General features: G+C 46.9%; 1 protein-coding gene across 18 annotated transcripts in view; it reads right to left on the minus strand.

Moving 5' to 3' along the window:
* AFDN (afadin, adherens junction formation factor) overlaps positions 1-20,830 on the minus strand; it is a 2,152,715-nt gene that overhangs the window by 1,295,820 nt on the left and 836,065 nt on the right. For 10 of the 18 annotated variants that reach the window (XM_086927062.1, XM_086927051.1, XM_086927059.1 and 7 more), the window contains 3 exons: positions 11,139-11,159; positions 10,230-10,375; positions 8,922-9,016 (listed from right to left, as the gene is read on the minus strand). In XM_086927062.1, the coding sequence (XP_086783188.1) occupies positions 8,922-9,016; positions 10,230-10,375; positions 11,139-11,159 (262 nt within the window). The remainder of the gene's footprint in view (positions 1-8,921; positions 9,017-10,229; positions 10,376-11,138; positions 11,160-20,830) is intronic. The other 8 variants (XM_086927064.1, XM_086927054.1, XM_086927053.1 and 5 more) reach the window with 1 other exon arrangement.

The following is a 20,830-nucleotide window of genomic DNA, read 5'->3' on the forward strand; positions in this document are numbered from 1 at the left end:
TAATCAACCTTTGAACTCTGCTATTCATGTCTTAATTTTCCTCTCCTCTTTGCCCACATATGCAAGGCTACGTGAGCATTTCAGGTAATACATGCACCACGCTAGGTCACTTGTAGATGTGTGCCACAACTATACTTTTATCTTGTGTGTAGATTGTGAATTTCCTTTTATATTATTATTCCACAAAGTGAACCTATAACGTAATCCAAAGTACCTACCAATTGGTTGGTGTACAGAATCACAAGCTGATACAATGGGACTCATATGTGGATCTATTAAGTCCTTATGTACTTTGGGAAATAAATGTGTGTGGTATTGTAGGATTCTCTCATTTTAATAAACACTTATATTGTCAATTATCGACCCCTGTCCTATAGCAGCTTCTAGAATGAAGTTTTTTGTATGTCCTTGATGGGATTTTTTTTATTCTGTTTCAAATAAGTGTTCAAATAGTTAAAATGTTGGGTTAGCCTTAAGTCCCAGGAATCTTTATCCATTATGACTACGGCAACTCTCTTATATGCCATCTAAATTTCTTCAGTGTCATTCTGGTCTAATCTTGGGATTTATGACTTTTCCTTGTGTGAGAGTTATCTATTAAATCTCTTAGGTGAAAAGTACTCTGAAATCTCCCAGAGGACTGTTTTCAAACGCGCCCAGTAATGTATGTCTATAGGAGGCATAAAATATGATTTTTTCGTAATGGTTTTGAGAATGTAACTTTGCATGTTGTCTGCAATTTCAGTGGCTGCGAAAAATTGTCTGAGATCGAGTTTCCTCATGAACTTATAGGCTGATCGCAGTTGCTAATTTGTTGAATTTGTAAGTTAGTACGAATGAAGTGTCCTTTTCTAATAACTGGTATCTATTTTAGATCAAATAATCTGATAAGTTGATCAAATGACTCTTGTTTTGCTCCATAATGATCTTTTTCAGATCCCCCTTCTATTTCTTGTGTGGGGCCCTGCTCTAAAAACACATTGTGCTTCTCGACTTCATGGAAATAGAAAGATTCACTCTAGTCCCAATGTTGCCCCCCCCCCCCCCCCCAAAGAAAAACAAACGTAACAAAAACAAGGTATTGATTAACCGACTAAACATTTTTAAAGACTGAAATCTCCAGTGAATGTACTAAAAGGGTCCTGTTTATTCAGAGTTCTTCAAACTTCAGTAGGAAGCATCCCATTTAGGGATAAGAACTAATTTTGCCAGGGATGAAAGAAAATCAACTTCTAAAGAATTTAGTATAACCTTGTCACTTTTGTATCTAGCGGTACTACTCACAACTAAATCGGCTTGAGTAGTTTATGGCTGCTTACTGGCATTAAAAGAGAACAAACAGTAATATAATGTTAAGTCCCCGTGTCTGTTTACTTGTGTTCTCTAATTGGTTACAATGAAGAAAAACTTTTGCAATTCTTGTGAAATAGGTCTGAACGAATATGCTACTTACCAGTATGCATCTGTTCTTGGCATGTAGGGCTGCTGACATTCATATCTGTGCATAGATCGCCGCCTAGTGTTGGGTCCGGATGATCGCACATTGTTGTCCTGGAAGAGTCTTCGAAGTATCACGAGATAGGTGGCTCCTCCCCTGGACTACAGTGCGCATGGGCATCAACTCCATCCTCAGATTGTTTTTAGCCATTGTGGCCAAGATGGAGTGAAACTCAGTGAATGATGACCATGCTAGAAGTATATGTGAATTCTGCAGCTGCTACAGGCGCCGGGGAGGAGGGCGGGCGATATGAATGTCAGCAGCCCTACATGCCAAGAACAGATGCATACTGGTAAGTAGCATATTCGGTTTGAGGCATGTGGGCTGCTGAATTCATATCTGTGCATAGAATACATAGCAGTCCCTCCATTAGCGGCGGCCGCCCGTGCCAGCTGCAGCAGTCTGGAAAAGTGTTTTTAGAACAGCCTGCCCTACAGCTGCCTGCTGTTTGGAGTGCACATCAACACAATAATGCTTTGTAAATGTGTGTGTGTGGTAGACCATGTGGCTGCTCTACATATGTCTTCCAAAGGAATATTTCCAAGGAAAGCCATGGAGGCCCCCAACTTTCTGGTGGAGTGGGCCCTTGGTGGAATGGTGAGAGTACGTTTGGCTTTCAGATAGCAGATCTGAATACATTTAACGATCCACCTAGCTATACCAGCTTTAGAAATGGGGTTACCTTTGTGTTGTGGCGCAAAGGCAACAAAGAGTTGTTTAGTTTTCCTAAAATCCTTGGTCCTATCAATGTAATACATCAGGGCCCTTTTGACGTCAAGGGTGTGGAGCATTCTCTCCGCCAATGACTCAGGATTTTGGTAGAACACAGGTAATTCAATAGTTTGGTTAATATGGAATTGAGACACTACTTTAGGAAGGAATTTAGGGTTAGTGCGTAGCACCACCCTGTTAGAATGAATTTGAATAAATGGCTCTTGGATAGTTAGCGCCTGGAGCTCACTAACTCGTCGCAGCGATGTAATCGCTATAAGAAAAGCCACTTTCCATGTCAAGAATTGAATCTCGCAGGAATGCAGTGGTTCAAAGGGGGGACCCATCAGCCTGGTGAGGACCACATTGAGGTTCCACTGCGGAGCTGGCGGAGTCCGCGGAGGAATGACGCGCTTGAGCCCTTCTAGAAAAGCTTTAATGGCAGGCACCCTAAAAAGTGAGAGGTGCTGCCTGTTTTGGAGATAAGCAGCCATTGAAGATAGATGTATGCGAATGGAAGCATAGGCCAAATTACATTTGTACAGATGGAAAAGATAACAAATGATGTTCTGAATAGATCCATCTAGCGGGTTAATGCTGTGGTCTGCACAGTAAATGACAAACCGCTTCCACTTCGCCGCATAGCATGCTCTTGTGGTGGGCTTCCTCGCCTCCCGGATGATGTCCATGCAGTCAGGAGGCAAGTTTAGGTAGCCAAACTCTAAGATCTCAGGAGCCAGATCGCCAGGTTGAGCGGTTGCGGATCTGGATGCTGAATGTCGCCATGGCTCTGCGTCAGAAGGCTGGGTGTGAGGCGTAGCCTTTGATGCGGTACCATGGACAGTTCTGGAAACGTGGTGTACCATGGTTGGCGAGCCCACGTCGGAGCAACCAGGATGAGAGTCATCGAGTGCTGCCTGAGCTTGCGTGCCACCAGCGGTATCAGAGGTGCTGGGGGAAAAGCGTACGCAAATCTGCCTGACCAGTTCATCCATATCGCATTGCCCTGCGATTGTGGGTGTGGAAACCTGGCGGCGAAGCTTTGGCATTTTGCCTTCTCCCTTGTGGCGAACAGGTCTATCTCTGGATGACCCCACCTTTGGAAGTACGGGTGGAGTACTGATGGATGTATCTCCCACTCGTGCATCTGGTGGCTGTACCTGCTGAGCAGGTCCGCCATCTGATTGTCCTTGCCCGGCAGGTGTTCTGCCATGAGGAATATGTTCCTCTGAATGGCCCACTTCCACATGCTCTGAGCCAGATGAGACAGCTGCGGAGAGTGGGTACCTCCCTGCTTCTGAATGTAGTACATGGCTGTCATGTTGTCCTTCCGGATCAACACGACCTTGTTGCACAGATGTACTTTGAAAGCCTTCAGTGCCATGTAGATAACCATCAGTTCCAGAACATTGATGTGCATCTTCCGTTGCTGTTGCGTCCATAGTCCCTGCACAGTGTAATGGAGTACATGAGCTCCCCATTCCTGGAGAGAAGCGTCCGTTGTCAGGATGATCTGTGGCACAGGCTCTTGGAACGGTCGTCCCTTGCAAAGGTTTCGTGGATTCTACCAATGCAGAGGGTTGTATGCCCGACCACTCACTAACACTAGGTCTTTCAACTGCCAGTGAGCCTGAGTCCACTGACGTGCTAGGCACTCCTGAAGAGGACGCATATGTAGTCTCGCGTGCGGGACTATGGAGATGCAGGAGGCCATCATGCCTATCAACTGCATGAACACTCTCGTTGGAAGCGAGTGTTGGGGTTTGAATCGTTGTATCAGCGATTGAATGCTGCTGACCCTCACTGAATTTGGCTGTGCTGTGGCTGCCAGAGTGTTTATCATCGCACCCAGATACTGCCGTATGTGGGCGGGCTGGAGGTGGGACTTTGGGTAATTCAGTGAGAATCCCAGGCCGTGAAGGAGGTGAATGGTGTTGGTGGGGGAACATCACTTACAACGCATTTATTACAACGCACTACCATTACAACGCAACCATTACAACGCAAACCATTACAACGCATTGCGCTGGGGGGCGCTCTAGGATAGGGAATATATTTAATTTACTATCCAACACCTTCCCTACTATTCACGGGGACTGGAGTTGGAATAGTAAATTAAATAAATCACTATCCAGCGCTTAAAAGCACTATGCGTTGTAGTGGTATGCGATGTAAAAACCGCGTTGTAACAGCAGGCGTTGTAATAGCCTGCGTTGTAACGATACCAATCCGTGTGGGACACGTGAGCGGCACACTGCTGGGCTGAATTCGCCTGGATGAGCCAGTCGTCCAGATAAGGGTAGACGTGAATGTTCCGTCTCCTTAGGCGCGCCGCCACTGTCGCCAGGCACTTTGTAAACACCCTGGGTGCCGTGGTGACTCCGAAAGGCAAAACCTTGAACTGGTAGTGTTGGTTTTGGATGGTGAACCGGAGATATTGTCTGTGTGACGGGTGCAGCGGAATGTGAAAATATGCATCCTTTAGGTCTAAAGTTGCGAGAAAGTCCCCCTGACTGAGCAAAGGGAGCACTTGCTGCAGGGTCAGCATATGGAAGTGCTCCGAGAGGATGTACTGGTTGAGGGGCCTGAGGTCCAGTATGGGTCTGAGGGACCCGTCCTTTCTTGGTATCAAGAAGTACAGGGAGTAGACTCCTGTGCCTCTTTCCTGCACAGGCACGAGCTCTATCGCCCCTTTTTGCAGCATGACGAAGACCTCCTGCTGCAATAAGTGCAAATGCTCGGCGGACATAGGACGGTGTCTTGGGGGTATGTTGGGTGGAGTGGATGTTAACTCTAGACAATAACCGTACTGTATAAGTTGTCTGACCCACCTGTCTGTGGTGATGGTTCTCCAGACCGGCAGGAACTGCTGAAGTCTCCCCCCGACCAGTGTTGTGTGGTCGGGGGGCAGTGACAAGGCATCACTGTTTGCTGGTGGCAGAGGATCTGGAGTTGTTGTTTCCACGACCCCTGCCCTTGGCGCTGTTTCCACGATATCCACCTCGACTTTTGTTGGTGTATGTGGACTGTGTGTTGCCTTTGTAGTACTGCGTGGTTTGGGAGAGCTGGCCTTTGGAAACGCCTCTAGTGCTTGAGCGACGAAAAGACCCACCCCTGAATTGCTGGGACTGTAAGGCACCCATGGACTTAGCAGTTTCAGTGTCCTTCTTAATCTTTTCTAAGGTGGTGTCAACCTCTGGGCCAAACAGGTGATCTGGATTCACTGTTTGATTAAGGATGGTGGTTTGTATCTCCGGCTTAAATCCAGAGATTCTCAGCCAGGCATGTCGTCTCAGCATGACACTAGTGTTGACAGCCCTGGCTGCGGTGTCAGTCGCGTCCAGTGCACACTTAATTGAAGCATTAGAGATCAGCTTCCCCTCTTGAATAAGCATCTCAGCTGCCTCCTTGTATTCATCTGGCAGGTGTTGCAACAGGGCCTCCAGTGGGTCATAGTGTGCCCTGTCATACCTCGCTAGAAGAGCTTGCGTATTGGAAATGCGCCAGATGTTGGCCGCTTGTGCTGCCACCCTTTTCCCTGATGCCTCAAAGACCTTAGATTCTTTGTCTGGGGGAGGAGCATCACCCGTTGTCTGAGAATTAGCCCTCTTCCGGGCATTTGAGATGACAAGAGAGTCCAGAGGCAACTGTCCTTTAATGTAGGTAGGATCAGTAGGCGCTGGCTTATACTTTTTCTCAATCCTAGGGTTTATCACCCTTGCTCTGGTAGGCTCCTTAAAGATTTCTCCAGCATGTTTTAAGACACCTTTTAGCATAGGTAGAGTCTTGACAGTCTCTCCGAGACTGAAAAGGTATCAAAAAGGAAATCGAGGTCAATAGGGTCAGCAAGACGTTGTGATTTTTAGCCGCCCGTTCAATGAGGGCATTGAATGCTATTGAATCTTCTGTAGGAGATGTCTTCACAGAATAGAGTTGAGTGTCTTGTCCAGAATGAGGATCACCTGGGTCAGCACCAGCAGCCCAGGGTTCATTGGTATCATTAGGGTCTGTATAGACAGGATAGCTGTACTCATCTCATTGAGTAAGTGGGCGAGACATCATGAGTCTGTGGAGAAAGTGGTTCCACAAGGACAGGAGTGGAAGCAGAGTCCTTCTTTCTTTTTAGAGGAATTTTGTAGGACTCCATTGGTTGTTCCGGGGCAATTTTCCGCTTGTGGAGGGGAAGTCTGCCCATTTCGGCATCGATAAAATGTTCTTGTTGTTCGTCTACCGAAGATTGCCGATGCTTCAAGGTGGATACCACCGTCGACGACTTCGGCACCAAGGACACCTTCTCGGGGACGCTGGCTACCGCTTTAGGGGTGAAAGCCTTCGGCGCCACCTTTGGCGGCAACGTGAAGGGAATGGGCGTCGACGCCTTGTGAGGTTTCTCGACCGGCTTCAAAGGTGGAGGATCTCTTGGTCCGACCACCGAGGCCTTCTCCTTGATGCGCTGTAGGGAGTCTGTCACCTGCTGGGTGAAAGCGGCGGACGGGCGCGCCGAGTCGACGGGATCCTTCGAGGCCCCACTAGGAGTGGACTCTCTGGGTGCGCCGCTCTTGGCCTTGTCCTGTTGACGCGGAGTCTCGAGAACCTTCGGGTCACCGAGTCCTTTTTTCGGGTCACCGAGTCCTTTGTTGGTGTCGACCGCCTTCGGCGCTGACTTATTCGGCTCGACCACCTTGACTTTAGTCTTCGGCGCGGCAGACTTCGTCTCGACGCCCTTGACTTGAGCCTTCGGCTCGACAACACCCTTCTGCTTCTTCGGCGCCGAGGGCTCCGAGGCCTTGGATCCGACCAGAGAAATGCTCACTTTCGGTTTCGAGGCGGGCACCTGCGCTGTTTCTTGCGTCGAGACCGTAGGTTTCACTTTCAGTTTCGATTTTCCAGGGTGCGGCTCAATAGCAATGTCCGTGGCCGAGCCCGAAGGTGGGGCCGTAGAACCCATCGTAAGATCTTGGGTAAGGCCTAGTGGCGATCCCTCGACCTGAGCCTTATGAATTGTTACTGCCCAAGTGTCAGTGCGAGGTAGCTCTTCGTCCGAGCTATCCTCCATGGCCCCGAAGGCCCAGTCGTCGTCCCCTACCTGGTCGACGACTTCTTCAGCTTCGAACATTTCGGCGTCCGCGTCGTAGTCGTAGTCGACGTCTGACGCGGGATTCGACAAGTTGTCACCGATGTCCCGGGTAGCTTCTTCCTCGACATCGAAAATGTCCGCAGGCGCCGGTGCAGTGTGCTGGGCCTCCTGGCGCGCAGCGAGTCGATGCTTAAGCGTCTTCTTGGACCTGAAGCGGGAACAAGCCATGCAACTGGCTTCATCATGGTCCGGCGACAGACACTTGTTGCACACCGGGTGGACGTCGATGTGGGGATACTTTGAGTTGCAGACGGGACATCTCTTGAATGGACTTCGGTCCATGATGAACAGTCGATAGGGTCTGAGGCGTCGACTGGGCCCTCCGCGCCGAAAGCACGCGGGTGTATGGAATCCGGCTCGGAACCGAGCTGGAAGAGTTAGGCACCGAACGCAAGACTATACCGACTAAGAAACTAAAGACCTTTTGGTCTTAAGAAAAGTTCTTTATCGATTCCGACTAGAGGGAACCCAAAGACATCCAAACCCAATGGCGGAAAAAAACAATCTGAGGATGGAGTTGATGCCCATGCGCACTGTAGTCCAGGGGAGGAGCCACCTATCTCGTGATACTTCGAAGACTCTTCCAGGACAACAATGTGCGATCATCCGGACCCAACACTAGGCGGCGATCTATGCACAGACATGAATTCCGCAGCCCACATGCCTCGAACATACTTAATCTGCAAGTAAGCGACGGCATCTGCAGCTACAAATGCTCAACTGCCTGTTGGACTTGGAAAACTGACCTACTGACCATGCAGGCATCATAAGCAAGGCTATATGAGCTACAATTTTATCTGGAACCTTATTGCTCAAAAAGTTCTATAAGACCTGTATGGGCTGACCAGGGATGCTAAACCATGCATGGCACATACCCAAATGGGTGTCTTTCTTGTCTTACAGGATAACCATGCCTATCTTTAACAGACCCACCCCCAAACATTGTATTGAGACCGCGTACCCGCAGCAGATTGAGGTTGGAATAGCCACACGGCTTGGATGTCCCTGTCCCCTACCTACCTTCACTAACAGAACCAGCACTACTATGGTCATGGGACCTCCTTCTAAGGTTGCAAGGACAGTTGCAGAGAATACATATTGAGAGGGACTGGCGGAAATGCACCACTTGTCCCTTTACTTTGGTTCCAGAGTCAAATACATTTGTTTTCAGGTACTTTTCAAAATAAGAGAATTTACGTATTAGGAGGCCACCACTAGCAGAGAGTTCACCAAGTCAGCAGGAGGTTACTTGACAGGCAGTGGAACTAAACTACGTAGCACCGAAGAAGCTACAGTAAGGAAAAAGGAAAACCTTCATAACACCTCGCTCTTCGAGTAGCAATCCTAATTTGCACTATGTATGGAAACATGTCCAAACAAATTAAAGAAAGCAAATGATTACAAAATTAAATACGCAGTATTATGGAAGCAGAACTTAAAAGCTCTTCAGCTTCTTTGCTACATCATGCAAACACTGCGGTTAGTTGTAAACCTGTCCAGTGTTTTGTCAGCACAGTATTGTAAAACTGACCATAGTCGTTTATCAGTAAAAAGTAAACATTTAGGAATTCTAACCTATTTTAGGTCGCTGGTGGGTATTCTCTTCTGGATCATCAAGGAATGCAGACATGCAATTGTTCAGCTCAGACTGAAGACAGTGAACCAGATACCTGAAAAACAACAGATATTAAGCATTATGTACTTCAATTAATATTGAATATTTCGGTGTCTCCTGTGGCAAAAAAATGAATAAAAGAAATCCCAGCCTGGGACCTCACAACTGCATTGCCTGAACGTTTATCACATAACTTTCACAAAAATCCTGGGCAAACTATGACAAAGATGTTAATAAATAATAGTGCTTATCCATCCCACCTGGGTATAGAACAGGTGAAGTGCCCATGGGGAAATAGATGAACTAAGACTTAAGTTTCCCTTGCTCACTTTTCCACCTTCATTTGGATCATTCACATTTTGTTTTTGCAAAACTCTTGATACAGCTCCAAAGGAACTTGAGTCACTGTCTGACAATGCAAACTACTATTGCAAAATAGTGATCGTTCCTTATTGAATTTGCACATTTATACACACCCAGTTTCCAGTGTCTTGATTATTTAGAAAACTTCGTAAAGCAAATGGGAAGGGAAAGTTTGGCACCTGAATGACCAAGGGGTGTGCCTCTTCTACTGCACACCACAACTAATCTTTTATTCAGAGCTTTACTTACAGGAACACATAAATGATTTAGTGTTAAGGTAGGCAACATAAAAAAATCAAACTTTAGTCAAATGATGAAAAACCGGAAACCTGGGTAATTTGCTCTTAATAAATACACCAACAAAAACTGTTTGGGCCCTTTATTCAAATAAATCAATCAAACGTTATTTTTACCTTTTACCAACTAGATTAGTCATGGAACAATTGTGAAAAACTGTTCCATCAAGTACATACTACAAACCAAGTGCATTTATCAGACCTCATCCAGGATGACACCAATGGTGAGTAATAAAGCCAGTCAAAGCATGGAAATAATTAACAGAATAAGTAAATCCTAATCAAAGATGGCTCGGACATACTAATTGTGGTATTTTTTAATTCGCCTGATTCTTTCAATGAGATTTCTGTTGGACAGACAGTAGCTCATAAAAAGAGTATAATAACATATCTGGAGATATCTTTGGTTAATGTATTATGATGGTTATGTTCTTAATTTAAGCTTTTCATGAGACGCTATTGCATTCAACATCTGGTGCGCACCCTTGATCTTAATTGATTGAGCCCATTTTAAACCTTTTGTTGGCACATATCAATACCGGTACATTTGATTCCAGAAAGCTGAGGAACAACTAATGCTGAAAAAGATAAAGCAAAAGCTGCCCTTACTTGAAGGCCATTTGGACTAAATGCGCCAGAACATCTTGTGCATCCAATGTAATGCGACTCAAGTCTCGATCCTGTTTAATGAAGTTGAGCAGTTCAGATGCATTGGCCATCCAGAAGGCAAGAGACCCTGCAATGTTCTTCTGTTTCTGTGGATGAAAGGTTGACAAATAAGCAATGGCAAGACAAGTCTTCAAAAGAAGATGCAATGCAGGCTAATGAGATGAAAAGCCTTCTAGGATAGACCAGTACCTTTTATCCATCAGTCACCAAATACATTTCAGGTACCAGATAGTTGCAACATGTTTGCTGTAGATGACAATTTTCATCTGTGATTAAAGCAGGCTAATAAAATGTTGAACAAGACACAAAGGCTGTAATTTGCCTAACTAGTGAAGGCACAAATAGTAGAAGACTACCTTCAAGCATTTTGCAGAGTAATGAAAGATGCTCAGCAGTGTTGCGTTATCTGGTAGTCTGAGTATGTGCATGTACTGGAAGATACCCACTGTCCCCTCGATACTGCCAGCAGCATGAACATGTTGTTCAATATCTGGTACTGATCTATCCAATAATTTCCCGATCAACATACGCAAGGTACGGCATTGTTAGATGAGATCCAAAGAATAGAAACCACAGACAACAAAAAATAAACCATTAAGGGAAGGGCAAGAAATAGTACTTTGGCAATTTCATATCCACTGAGTTGCAGTAAGCAGAGGTTATGGAATGCGGATAAGAGCTGCATAGTCAAAAACGATTTTTAGTACCGCGTGTGTCCAGTAGCTGAATGAGTGTTATGGAGAAGTCAAGTTGGACTGCGTTTCAACAGCTGTATTCTGACATGAAAGCAGAATGAGAAACTGAGCTAAGCCAATGTAGCTGGGATCAGCACCCAGCAGGATATCCTACCTGGTCAACCTGGTCTACCTCCTGGAGAAAAACAGACGAGGAAATCAAGCAGAACAAAAAAAGGAACTTGTAAACAAAGGTAGTTGCTCAAACACGAAAAAGATCTTTTTAATGGTAACATGATCTATTGACATTTCATGCATTATTAGAGGTTAACACATTCAATTAGATTTGAGGGGAAGTTACAGAATGGACATAAATAACTGGGGGGAAACAAACGTAGCAATCAAACTGTCATTTGTTGACAAAGATAAATGAAAATATAGGCTTCTAGACATGATGTATTTTCCCAAAAAGTGGAAAGCAAGAAACTAGACACCTTTACACATGCATTTTTGTGACTACCAAGTTCAATATAGCCCTCTGAAATATAAGAATTAAAACTCTGCAAAGTGCCACATTGCAACATCTGCAATTCAAAAAAATAAAACAAGACCAAGGTGCTTGTATACCTTTCAATTGCTGTAACAAGCTATTGTACTAGACAAAAGGATTTGAGAACGGTCTTAGTAGGTCAAAAATAATAATACAACATAACACTTAACACATATCGAAGACAAAAGAAATTGCTCTCCACAAAACAATGGAGCACATACGAACTTTATACATACAAAGCAAACCTCAGTGATACAAATGCCTCCACCAGTAGACAATGTCAACATAGCTGTTACCTTTGGATGGTTCACCATACCTGGATTATTTGGTGCCCCACAGCCATTCCACACAAAATCCAAAGACAAATGTCATTATCAGGTTGGTCAACACAACTTCTTTTGTACTCTAATTGATCAAGATGTATCAGACCTTTGCATTTTAGAAAGCCTCTCACTAGGCTACGGTTTTTTAAAGAGCCTGTGCTTGAAGCTTAAATCTTGCTTGTCTCATACCAACATTTTTAATCCAGGAATAATTACTCATCATGGTGACTCGTATGTATGAATGAAAAGACATTCCCACATTTGGAATCTCAACAAAAAGGCTGTCTTTAGGACCGTGCACATACATTTTTGGAAAAGTAGGTCTTCCAAGACGAGCAGGGAGGAAAATCCAGAGGAGCACCCAGGAGGTGCAAAGAAGTTTGCCTCCCAAGCTGAAGAGCTTTGAAAGATCTTTAATGCAGAATGTTCTGAGCAGACACACTAAGGATTATAATAGGGGAACAGAATAGAATATTTTCTTACACATTAATCAAAGCACTTGCCGCTTGCTGTTTTACGAGTGGGACTGCTGCTACTTGGACCTCTGTTTGCCCCTCGCCCTGTCCTTCCTGGTTGTGCTCTACTTCTACCCGCACCCACTTCGCGGGTGCCGCGTCGCGCTGTGGGACCGGACAAGCGCTGATTCAGGGCATTGAGCTGCTGGTGGGGAGAACCTGTGTTGTTGCAGGGGTGGAGCGCTGTGTAGCAGGGACTCACTCTCCCAGGAGTCCCTGCACGACCACAACCACCTGGTCCGCGCCCCCTGTTAGCCACGCCCCCAGCCTGAAAATTGGATTTAAACTCTCTACACCTTGCCTGCAGTGGGACTCTTGCCCCTTGCCGTTTGCCATTTTGCGAGTGGGACTGCTGCTACTTGGACCTCCGTTTGCCCCTCGCCCTGTCCTTCCTGGTTGGGCTCTACTTCCAGCCGCACCCGCTTCGCGGGTGCCGCGTCGCGCTGTAGGACCGGACAAGCGCTGATTCAGGGCATTGAGCTGCTGGTGGGGAGAACCTGTGTTGTTGCAGGGGTAGAGCGCTGTGTAGCAGGGGCTCACTCTCCCAGGAGTCCCTGCACGACCACAACCACCTGGTCCGCGCCCCCAGCCTGAAAATTGGATTTAAACGCTCTACACCTTGCCTGCAGTGGGACTCTTGCCGCTTGCCGTTTTGCGAGTGGGACTGCTGCTACTTGGACCTCCGTTTGCCCCTCGCCCTGTCCTTCCTGGTTGGGCTCTAATTCTTGCCGCACCCGCTTCGCGGGTGCCGCGTCGCGCTGTAGGACCGGACAAGCGCTGATTCAGGGCATTGAGCTGCTGGTGGGGAGAACCTGTGTTGTTGCAGGGGTGGAGCGCTGTGTAGCAGGGACTCACTCTCCCAGGAGTCCCTGCACGACCACAACCACCTGGTCCGCGCCCCCAGCCTGAAAATTGGATTTAAACTCTCTACACCTTGCCTGCAGTGGGACTCTTGCCGCTTCCCGTTTTGCGAGTGGGACTGCTGCTACTTGGACCTCCGTTTGCCCCTCGCCCTGTCCTTCCTGGTTGGGCTCTACTTCTAGCCGCACCCGCTTCGCGGGTGCCGCGTCGCGCTGTAGGACCGGACAAGCGCTGATTCAGGGCATTGAGCTGCTGGTGGGGAGAACCTGTGTTGTTGCAGGGGTGGAGCGCTGTGTAGCAGGGACTCACTCTCCCAGGAGTCCCTGCACGACCACAACCACCTGGTCCGCGCCCCAGCCTGAAAATTGGATTTAAACTCTCTACACCTTGCCTGCAGTGGGACTCTTGCCGCTTCCCGCTTTGCGAGTGGGACTGCTGCTACTTGGACCTCTGTTTGCCCCTCGCCCTGTCCTTCCTGGTTGGGCTCTACTTCTAGCCACACTCGCGCTGTGGGACCGGACAAGCGCTGATTCAGGGCATTGAGCTGCTGGTGGGGAGAACCTGTGTTGTTGCAGGGGTGGAGGACTGTGTAGCAGGGGCTCACTCTCCCAGGAGTCCCTGCACGACCACAACCACCTGGTTGCCACGCCCCGAACCTGTCACTCCTTCTATATATCCAGCCTAGCTCACTGCTGAGCGGGACGCGCCGGGCGAAGCCCGGGCAAAGGGCGGGCCGTCTGTGGCAGTCCGGGGACACCGAGGGACGGGACGGGCCACCCCCCTAGGAACCTGACCCCTGGCCCGTGAAGGTATTTGCCTCCGCACCTGGTATGTCACCCAGCAGTCTGCTGAGGCTAGGGCGGCTGAATATGATGCAGGTCACCCCACAAACTTGCAGTCATAAACTGTGGGGGGAGGGGTGAAGTACATCCTGCCGCCCTGAACCGGAGCTGTCACCATCAGTGGAGGGCCAGGGACAGAGGGATCTTGCCTGTCATTCGTGAGGGGGCAAAGAGATCGTGAAGCCACTCGCCCCTCGCCGCACGGGACTCAAGTGACCAGAAGTCCGTGCGTGCTAGCAGCTGCGAGGAGCCCCGCCCCCTCGCCCACCGGAAGATATAGAAATTCCCGACTGCCGCAGAGCGGGACGCGCGTCGGACAAAGCCCGGACAAAGGGCGGACAGTCTGTGACAGTCCGGGACAGACAAGGGCAGGGCTGGGCCACCCCCCGTCCATTCGGACTAGCGGACCTCTGGCAGTTGTGACTAAGGTACTGCAGGGTGCTGGTTAGGTTTGGGGTTTGCCGTTTCTGCCTTTCAAAAGTGTTAGAAAGAGGAGGGGTTCTTTTTATCATATATAAGATCTTAGATTGTATTGTAAAATGGGTAAAAGAAAGATAGCGGATGGGGGTCATGACTAACAACCCAAAGAAAGGGGAAAAGGCAAAAAAATCTAAAGCACAACATGCTTGATCCAATTGTGTTCTCTCAAGTATTGCATTGATTGTAGATGAATGTGAGGAGATACTGAAGGGAGCCCCGAGTTTAGAAGAACTAGGTAGTCTAGATGCCACATCAAAGGGTGCTACCCAGAAGAAGAACAAAGTAATTCCGGATATATTTCTAAAAAGAAAACCGGTTGGTAGTAGCCCCGTTGTTGAGATTCATTCACCCCCCTAAACCACCTCAATGCCCAATGGAGTCAAGCTATCCAGGCTGAAGAAGGCTGATAGCCAGAAACCGGTCCTTGGATGCTTGATTCCGGTCTAGGAAAGACATGGCTTGGTAGTTCGGGCTGGACTGTTCCCATGAGGCACAGGGTCAAGGCTGATTTGCATATAGCCATTGTCTGACCTAGGGTGGTGTGGAGTGCAAAAAACCGACGGATTTAGGCCCAGATCTTTGTACTGGGGTGAATGTATGACATTGTTCTACATTCTGTCCATCAACTGTGGTTTTTGCAATTTTCACCCCGAGTGGGCTGGGTATGCTCAGTCGTGAGTCCCAGGCTCTCCACATCACTGGAGTCAAGCTATCCAGGCTGAAGAAGGCTGATAGCTAGAAACCGATCCTAGGATGCTTGATTCCGGTCTAGGAAAGACATGGCTTGGTAGTTCGGGCTGGACTGTTCTCATGAGGCACAGAGGCAAGGCTGATTTGCATATAGCCATTGTCTGACCTAGGGTGGTGTGGAGTGCAAAAAAACGATGGATTTAGGCCCAGATCTTTGTACTGGGGTGAATGCAAGACATTGTTCTACATTCTGTCCATCAACTGTGGTTTTTGCAATGACATTCAAACAGCACAGGGATGCAACTTGTCTAGCAATGGGGAGGTTTCGCTGGGTTTAACAGAGCTTCCTGACTCAGGTGGGGAAAAGAGTGCAGGAGCTGATGGGAATGTTTGTACCAACAGATATGCCGTCCTAGAAGGGGAGTCTAGAGAGTTGAATGAGGTATTGCAACAAGATACTGGTGCAAGTAAGATAAGCGCAGAGAATACCGTAGACTGCCCTAGTTGTCAGAAATTTAAAGGGAGTATTCTAAAGAAAATGGCATCCCTAGGAACGGATATAGCACAAATAAAGAAAATGTTGATAGATCTAATCAACCAAAGGGCAAAGCAGGCTACAAGTGCCCCTCAGCAATTACCTATAGCTACAACCTCGAAAACAGTTAACGCACCTTTACAATCAGCAACTGACCCCAAAACCATTGGATTGAGGGGCGCTCAAGGCGCTCAACAAGCTGTGGAGACGCCCAAATCGACAAAACCTGCAATTAAGCAAGTCAAACGATTAACAGGCCCCATGGCAGCGAAAGGGCAGGTGCTCAAAAATACATCCCAAACTGAGGCCATTAGCGCAGCAAGGGGGCGAAACAGTACTCAGAAAACCTATGCAGAGACAGTCAAGCTGCAGGCTATAACAAGTGGAGCAAAGTCTGACATTGGGGGGGGGGAACCAGAGAAATACATCGGAGGCAGAAAAACCGCCTTTAGGGGGGGAGCAAAAGATTCAATGCACAGAGCACTTCAGCTTACATGCCCAGTAACACTACCATCTACATGACAGGGGTACCGAGGCTTAGCCCAAATGTATATGAGAGTAGGGATTCTATCTGTAACAAAGCTATTCACTGGCTGCGACATGTGAGAGGGTGCAGGTCAGTCATCAGGGAAGATATGGTTAAAGTTACAAGACTGTCCCTATCTAGCTCTAATACAGATTGTATCGAAATTCAGTTGGGTAACAAGGCACTGGCAGAAAATTTAGTGACCCTGGAGTACAGAACTTCCCCCCCGGCATATTCAAATATACAAATTAGACAGTCTCCTTTATGGTCAAAAGTCAGCTCTTATGATGACTCAGAACTCAATAAAATTGATTGACTAGGGAAAGGTACGATATTTCACAATGTACCTCTATCTCATAAACATCCATTAAGAATAGCTGAGTATACGTATATGCCAGTTGAAAGAGATATTGAGCCAGCGGAAGAGACGCTACCTAGTAATGAGTTCTCGGGATTGACAGGAAAGAGCAGAGATCTAGAGTATACTTTACAAAGTGTAATGAAAGGAGGGTGTGAGCCCCAAGCGGTTACCAAATGCATGGTAGAGAAGGTAAAAACAATTAATTTGGTGTCTTGGAACATTGTGGGTCTCCAAAAAAAACTGGATTGCCCAGAATGGAATCTTTTTATTGAAAGATTAGAGATCTGCTTGTTCCAAGAGACATGGAGTTTGATCCCTTTGCATAAAAATGGCTGCACCACTCATTTTATCCCGGCAACCACAATAGGGAGAGGCCGCCCATCAGGCGGTCTCCATATATGGATTAGTGTGGCACTAAATTGGACTGTCTCAGTGCATAAGTTGCCAACAGATGATATATTACACATCTCACTTAGAGGCCCACTCATTGCAACAACTATAGAGCTGTTTTGTGTATATGCTAGAGGCACACCGGGTGGCCAAGTCTCTCCTACGATAGCATTACTTGATGCAGCACTAGCAGATCTTCCTCCATTGTCTAATATTATTGTAAGTGGAGACTTGAATTGCACATATGAACCTTTAGCTGAAGACGATTTGGTAGGATCCAGTGCAGAGGATTTAAAACAGTCTATTCCCTTATTAAATCTGGAACCTATTAAGAAATGGTCCCCAAGAGCGATACAACTTAACGCTCAAACATTAGAACACAATTTACGTGCCCTAAATGGGAGGACTTTCTCTGATGCAAAGGGGGCAATGACGTATAACAGACTTAGCTGCCCATCGCGCATTGATTACATCCTACTGGATACCAGATCTTGGGGATTATTAGTGGATATGGAGGTTATGCAATCCCAAGATAGTGATCATAACCCACTCTGTATGAAACTCAAAGGGGGGATTGAGGGTAGAGCGACAAATGGCCCTTTAATGATCACCAAAGAAGTAATCACCACGCACTGTAACCGCAAGCTAAAATGGAACAGAGTCATGTGTCAAAAGGATAAACTGACTAGCATCAAAGAGTTTGTGCAATTAGAATCTAGAGTACTGGCGACCCCCACGTCTCTGCAGGCGAATGACCCAAGTTTTAACCTAGCTGATTCCTACAAAAACTTAATAGAGAAGATTGGTGCCTTTTTCACCATGGGAGAGAACAGAGGGTCAGTAAAGAACAATTTACATAACAAGGGAACCCCTGGTACACGGCAGGTTGTAGGGCAAAGAGGAAGGCCATTTCAGGCGCCATAAGGAGGAAAGATCAAATGGTAGTGAAGCTAGCTCGCAAGGACTATCAAAGTAGTATTAAACTGGCCAAAAAAGAGTGGGAGGAAGAGCACTGGCAGAAATTAAAAAAAGCGGCCAGCTTGAAAGACTCGACCACTTTTTGGAACCTGATAAATAAATTGGAGAGAAGGGGTGTAGAGCCCATTTCGAACCATATTACTGAAGACGAATGGTATACCCATTTTGCAAAAGTGTACTGCGACCCAGTAAACTTGGGGCAACACGTAGTACCACCAATCACTATTATATCACAGATACATAGTGATCCTGAACCGTTTCATATCAGGGAAGTACAAGATGCCATCGGAAACTTATCCCCTGGTAAGGCAGCAGGCCCGGATGGGCTCCCTGGCGACTTACTATTATATGCACCCGAATTATGGTCGTGCTTCATCACCCTACTAATGAACTTGATCTTGCAGGGACACTCTGTCCCTGAGTCATGGAAGGGTGCAGAGGTAGTGACCATATACAAGAAAGGCAACAGGGAGGACCCTTCCAACTACAGACCAATTAGCCTCATTGACACCATTCAGAGAGTAGTTGGCAGGGTCATCATCACCAGAATAGGGTCCTGGATAGAGGAAGGTAGTATACTCACCCATTTCCAGGCAGGGTTTAGACGTAACGTAGGAACAATAGATCAGGTCTTCAGGTTGTATGCTATCTACTGGAAGACAGTTTGCGTGGCAAAGGGTAATCTATATCTGGCCTTCATAGATTTAAAAATGGCATTTGATCTAGTCCCCAGAGACAAACTCTGGAAGGGACTACTGGATATGGGGCTCCCGAGTTATCTCTTGGAGTTGATAGTAAGGCTCCACCAGGGAAATTACGCCAGAATCGGGTGGGGGGCCCAGGGACAACTAACTGGGAGGGTGCCTGTACAGAGGGGAGTCCGCCAGGGATGCGCGATGGCCCCGACATTGTTCTCCCTCTTTATCAATGGGGTGGTAGACCATTTGAGGGAGGACTCTGCGGATGCCCCCGCCCTGGCGGATGAGAAAACACCTACTCTCCTCTTTGCAGACGACACCCTCTTATTGTCCAAAACCCCCTCTGGGCTTCAGAAGCTTTTAGACAGATTCAATATATTTTGTGTCGAGAGGGGGCTTATTGTAAACACAGCCAAAACCAAAGTGATGGTGTTGTGAGGAAGAAAAAAAGCCTGGAGAATGAGTGTAACATTGAATGGGTCCCCACTAGAGGTGGTGGAGGAGTTTGACCACTTGGGTGTCAGGATTACCAACAGAATGAAATGGGACTCCCATGTGGCCAAAATGCTCTTAAATCTTAAAAGAACTGCTGGAGCAATCTTGAGAAATCAGCGCTTGTCTACCAGCAGACCAGTAGCCCCAGCCCTGGCAGTCTATGATGGCAAGGCCTTGGCCTCTGCTATCTACGGCTCAGAGCTGTGGGGATGTGAAAACACCATGAACCTGGCAAGAGCGGAGAATAAGTTTATGAGGGATATGGTTGCCCTTCCGCCCTCTACTCCTCTTAAACCACTTTTTATAGACATGGGAAAACACTATCTCAGACATAGTGCGCCTACGTCCTCTGCTGTTCTGGGTGCGCCTGAGAAGGAACTATGCCTTAGTGTTGGATAAGTTGATCATCTTGAATAGTTCAAATAAGATCCACTGGCTAAACAAACTAAAGCAGTTGGTTTTGAATTTAGGGCTGGGAGAATTCTGGATCTCCCAATCCCCTCCCCATAAGCAAATTATTTAAAAAATCTATTGGGAATGGGTCCAGGCGGAGGAATTAAAAAGTACAAAGTGGGGGTCTTTAATTACAAAAATTTTGGAACAAAAACCCACCAAGAAGTTTGAACCCTTCCTTGATTTTATCCAAATCCCAAGAGATAGGTCGCTCTTCATGAAAATGAGATACAGAGTACTTCCTCTGAACAAATTCATGGAGGGTTGGAAAGGATTGAGGAGTCATTCCCATACCTGCCCGGGCTGCCCATGTATGAGCGAATCTTTACCCCATTTCTGGTTCGCTTGTACAGCGTATAAAAAACCAAGAGCAAGATGGTTAAAACCTGTATGTAGAGAGTTGAGAGTGAGATTTTAGGACTGCTCTACGTATCCTCTCATCAGATAATGCATATCTGTTTGTCGTATGTGGTATTGCTAAGTATCTATCAAAAGCATGGTTTATACGATCAAGGCTGCTAAAAACTATTGAAGGCTAGACTGCGGCTTCTAACTTGTCACCTAAACCCGCTACTGCATATGACTTACGACTTTTTTTATATATAACCAAGTGTTTTATATGTAAATATTCTTTTATCTTTTTAAAATTATGAAATGAATCGAATATGATATTTTAGATGTGCGTTTTATGTTTAAATTGTTTGTACTTTTATGATATGTATATATCGAATAAAGTATTACAACAACAACAACATCTAGTCCGCCAGTGTCACTCGGAACCTGAGCTCGAATCGCAAAGCCACTTTCAGTCCATATTCATCGCCAAATCACCTCTGTTTGCATGCTGCGACCTTCCAGTTCCGACTCACCAGCTCAAGTAATACCCCCCATGTGCACTCAGTTCTGGCTTGTATGGGGGGCTTGTGTCCAATCCCAACAGTCACTCGCACCCTGCTCCGTGGGTAGCCTATTCCACTCAATATTCATCAATGCTGCATGTGAGGTTCAGCATTCCAGTTCCCCCATGGCTGCTTTAGTGACGCAGCAGCAAGCCTCGGCAAGTCCCTCTCCCACAGAGCCCGAAAGGAGAGGGGACGAAAGAGACCAAGATCCACTCGGCAACTCAGCACAAATGCAGCCCGTCTTGAGGATGTAGGAGGAAGGGCAAAA

This window comes from Lissotriton vulgaris, chromosome 6, assembly GCF_964263255.1.
Source record: "Lissotriton vulgaris chromosome 6, aLisVul1.2, whole genome shotgun sequence".
NCBI classification, from domain to species: Eukaryota; Metazoa; Chordata; class Amphibia; order Caudata; family Salamandridae; genus Lissotriton; species Lissotriton vulgaris.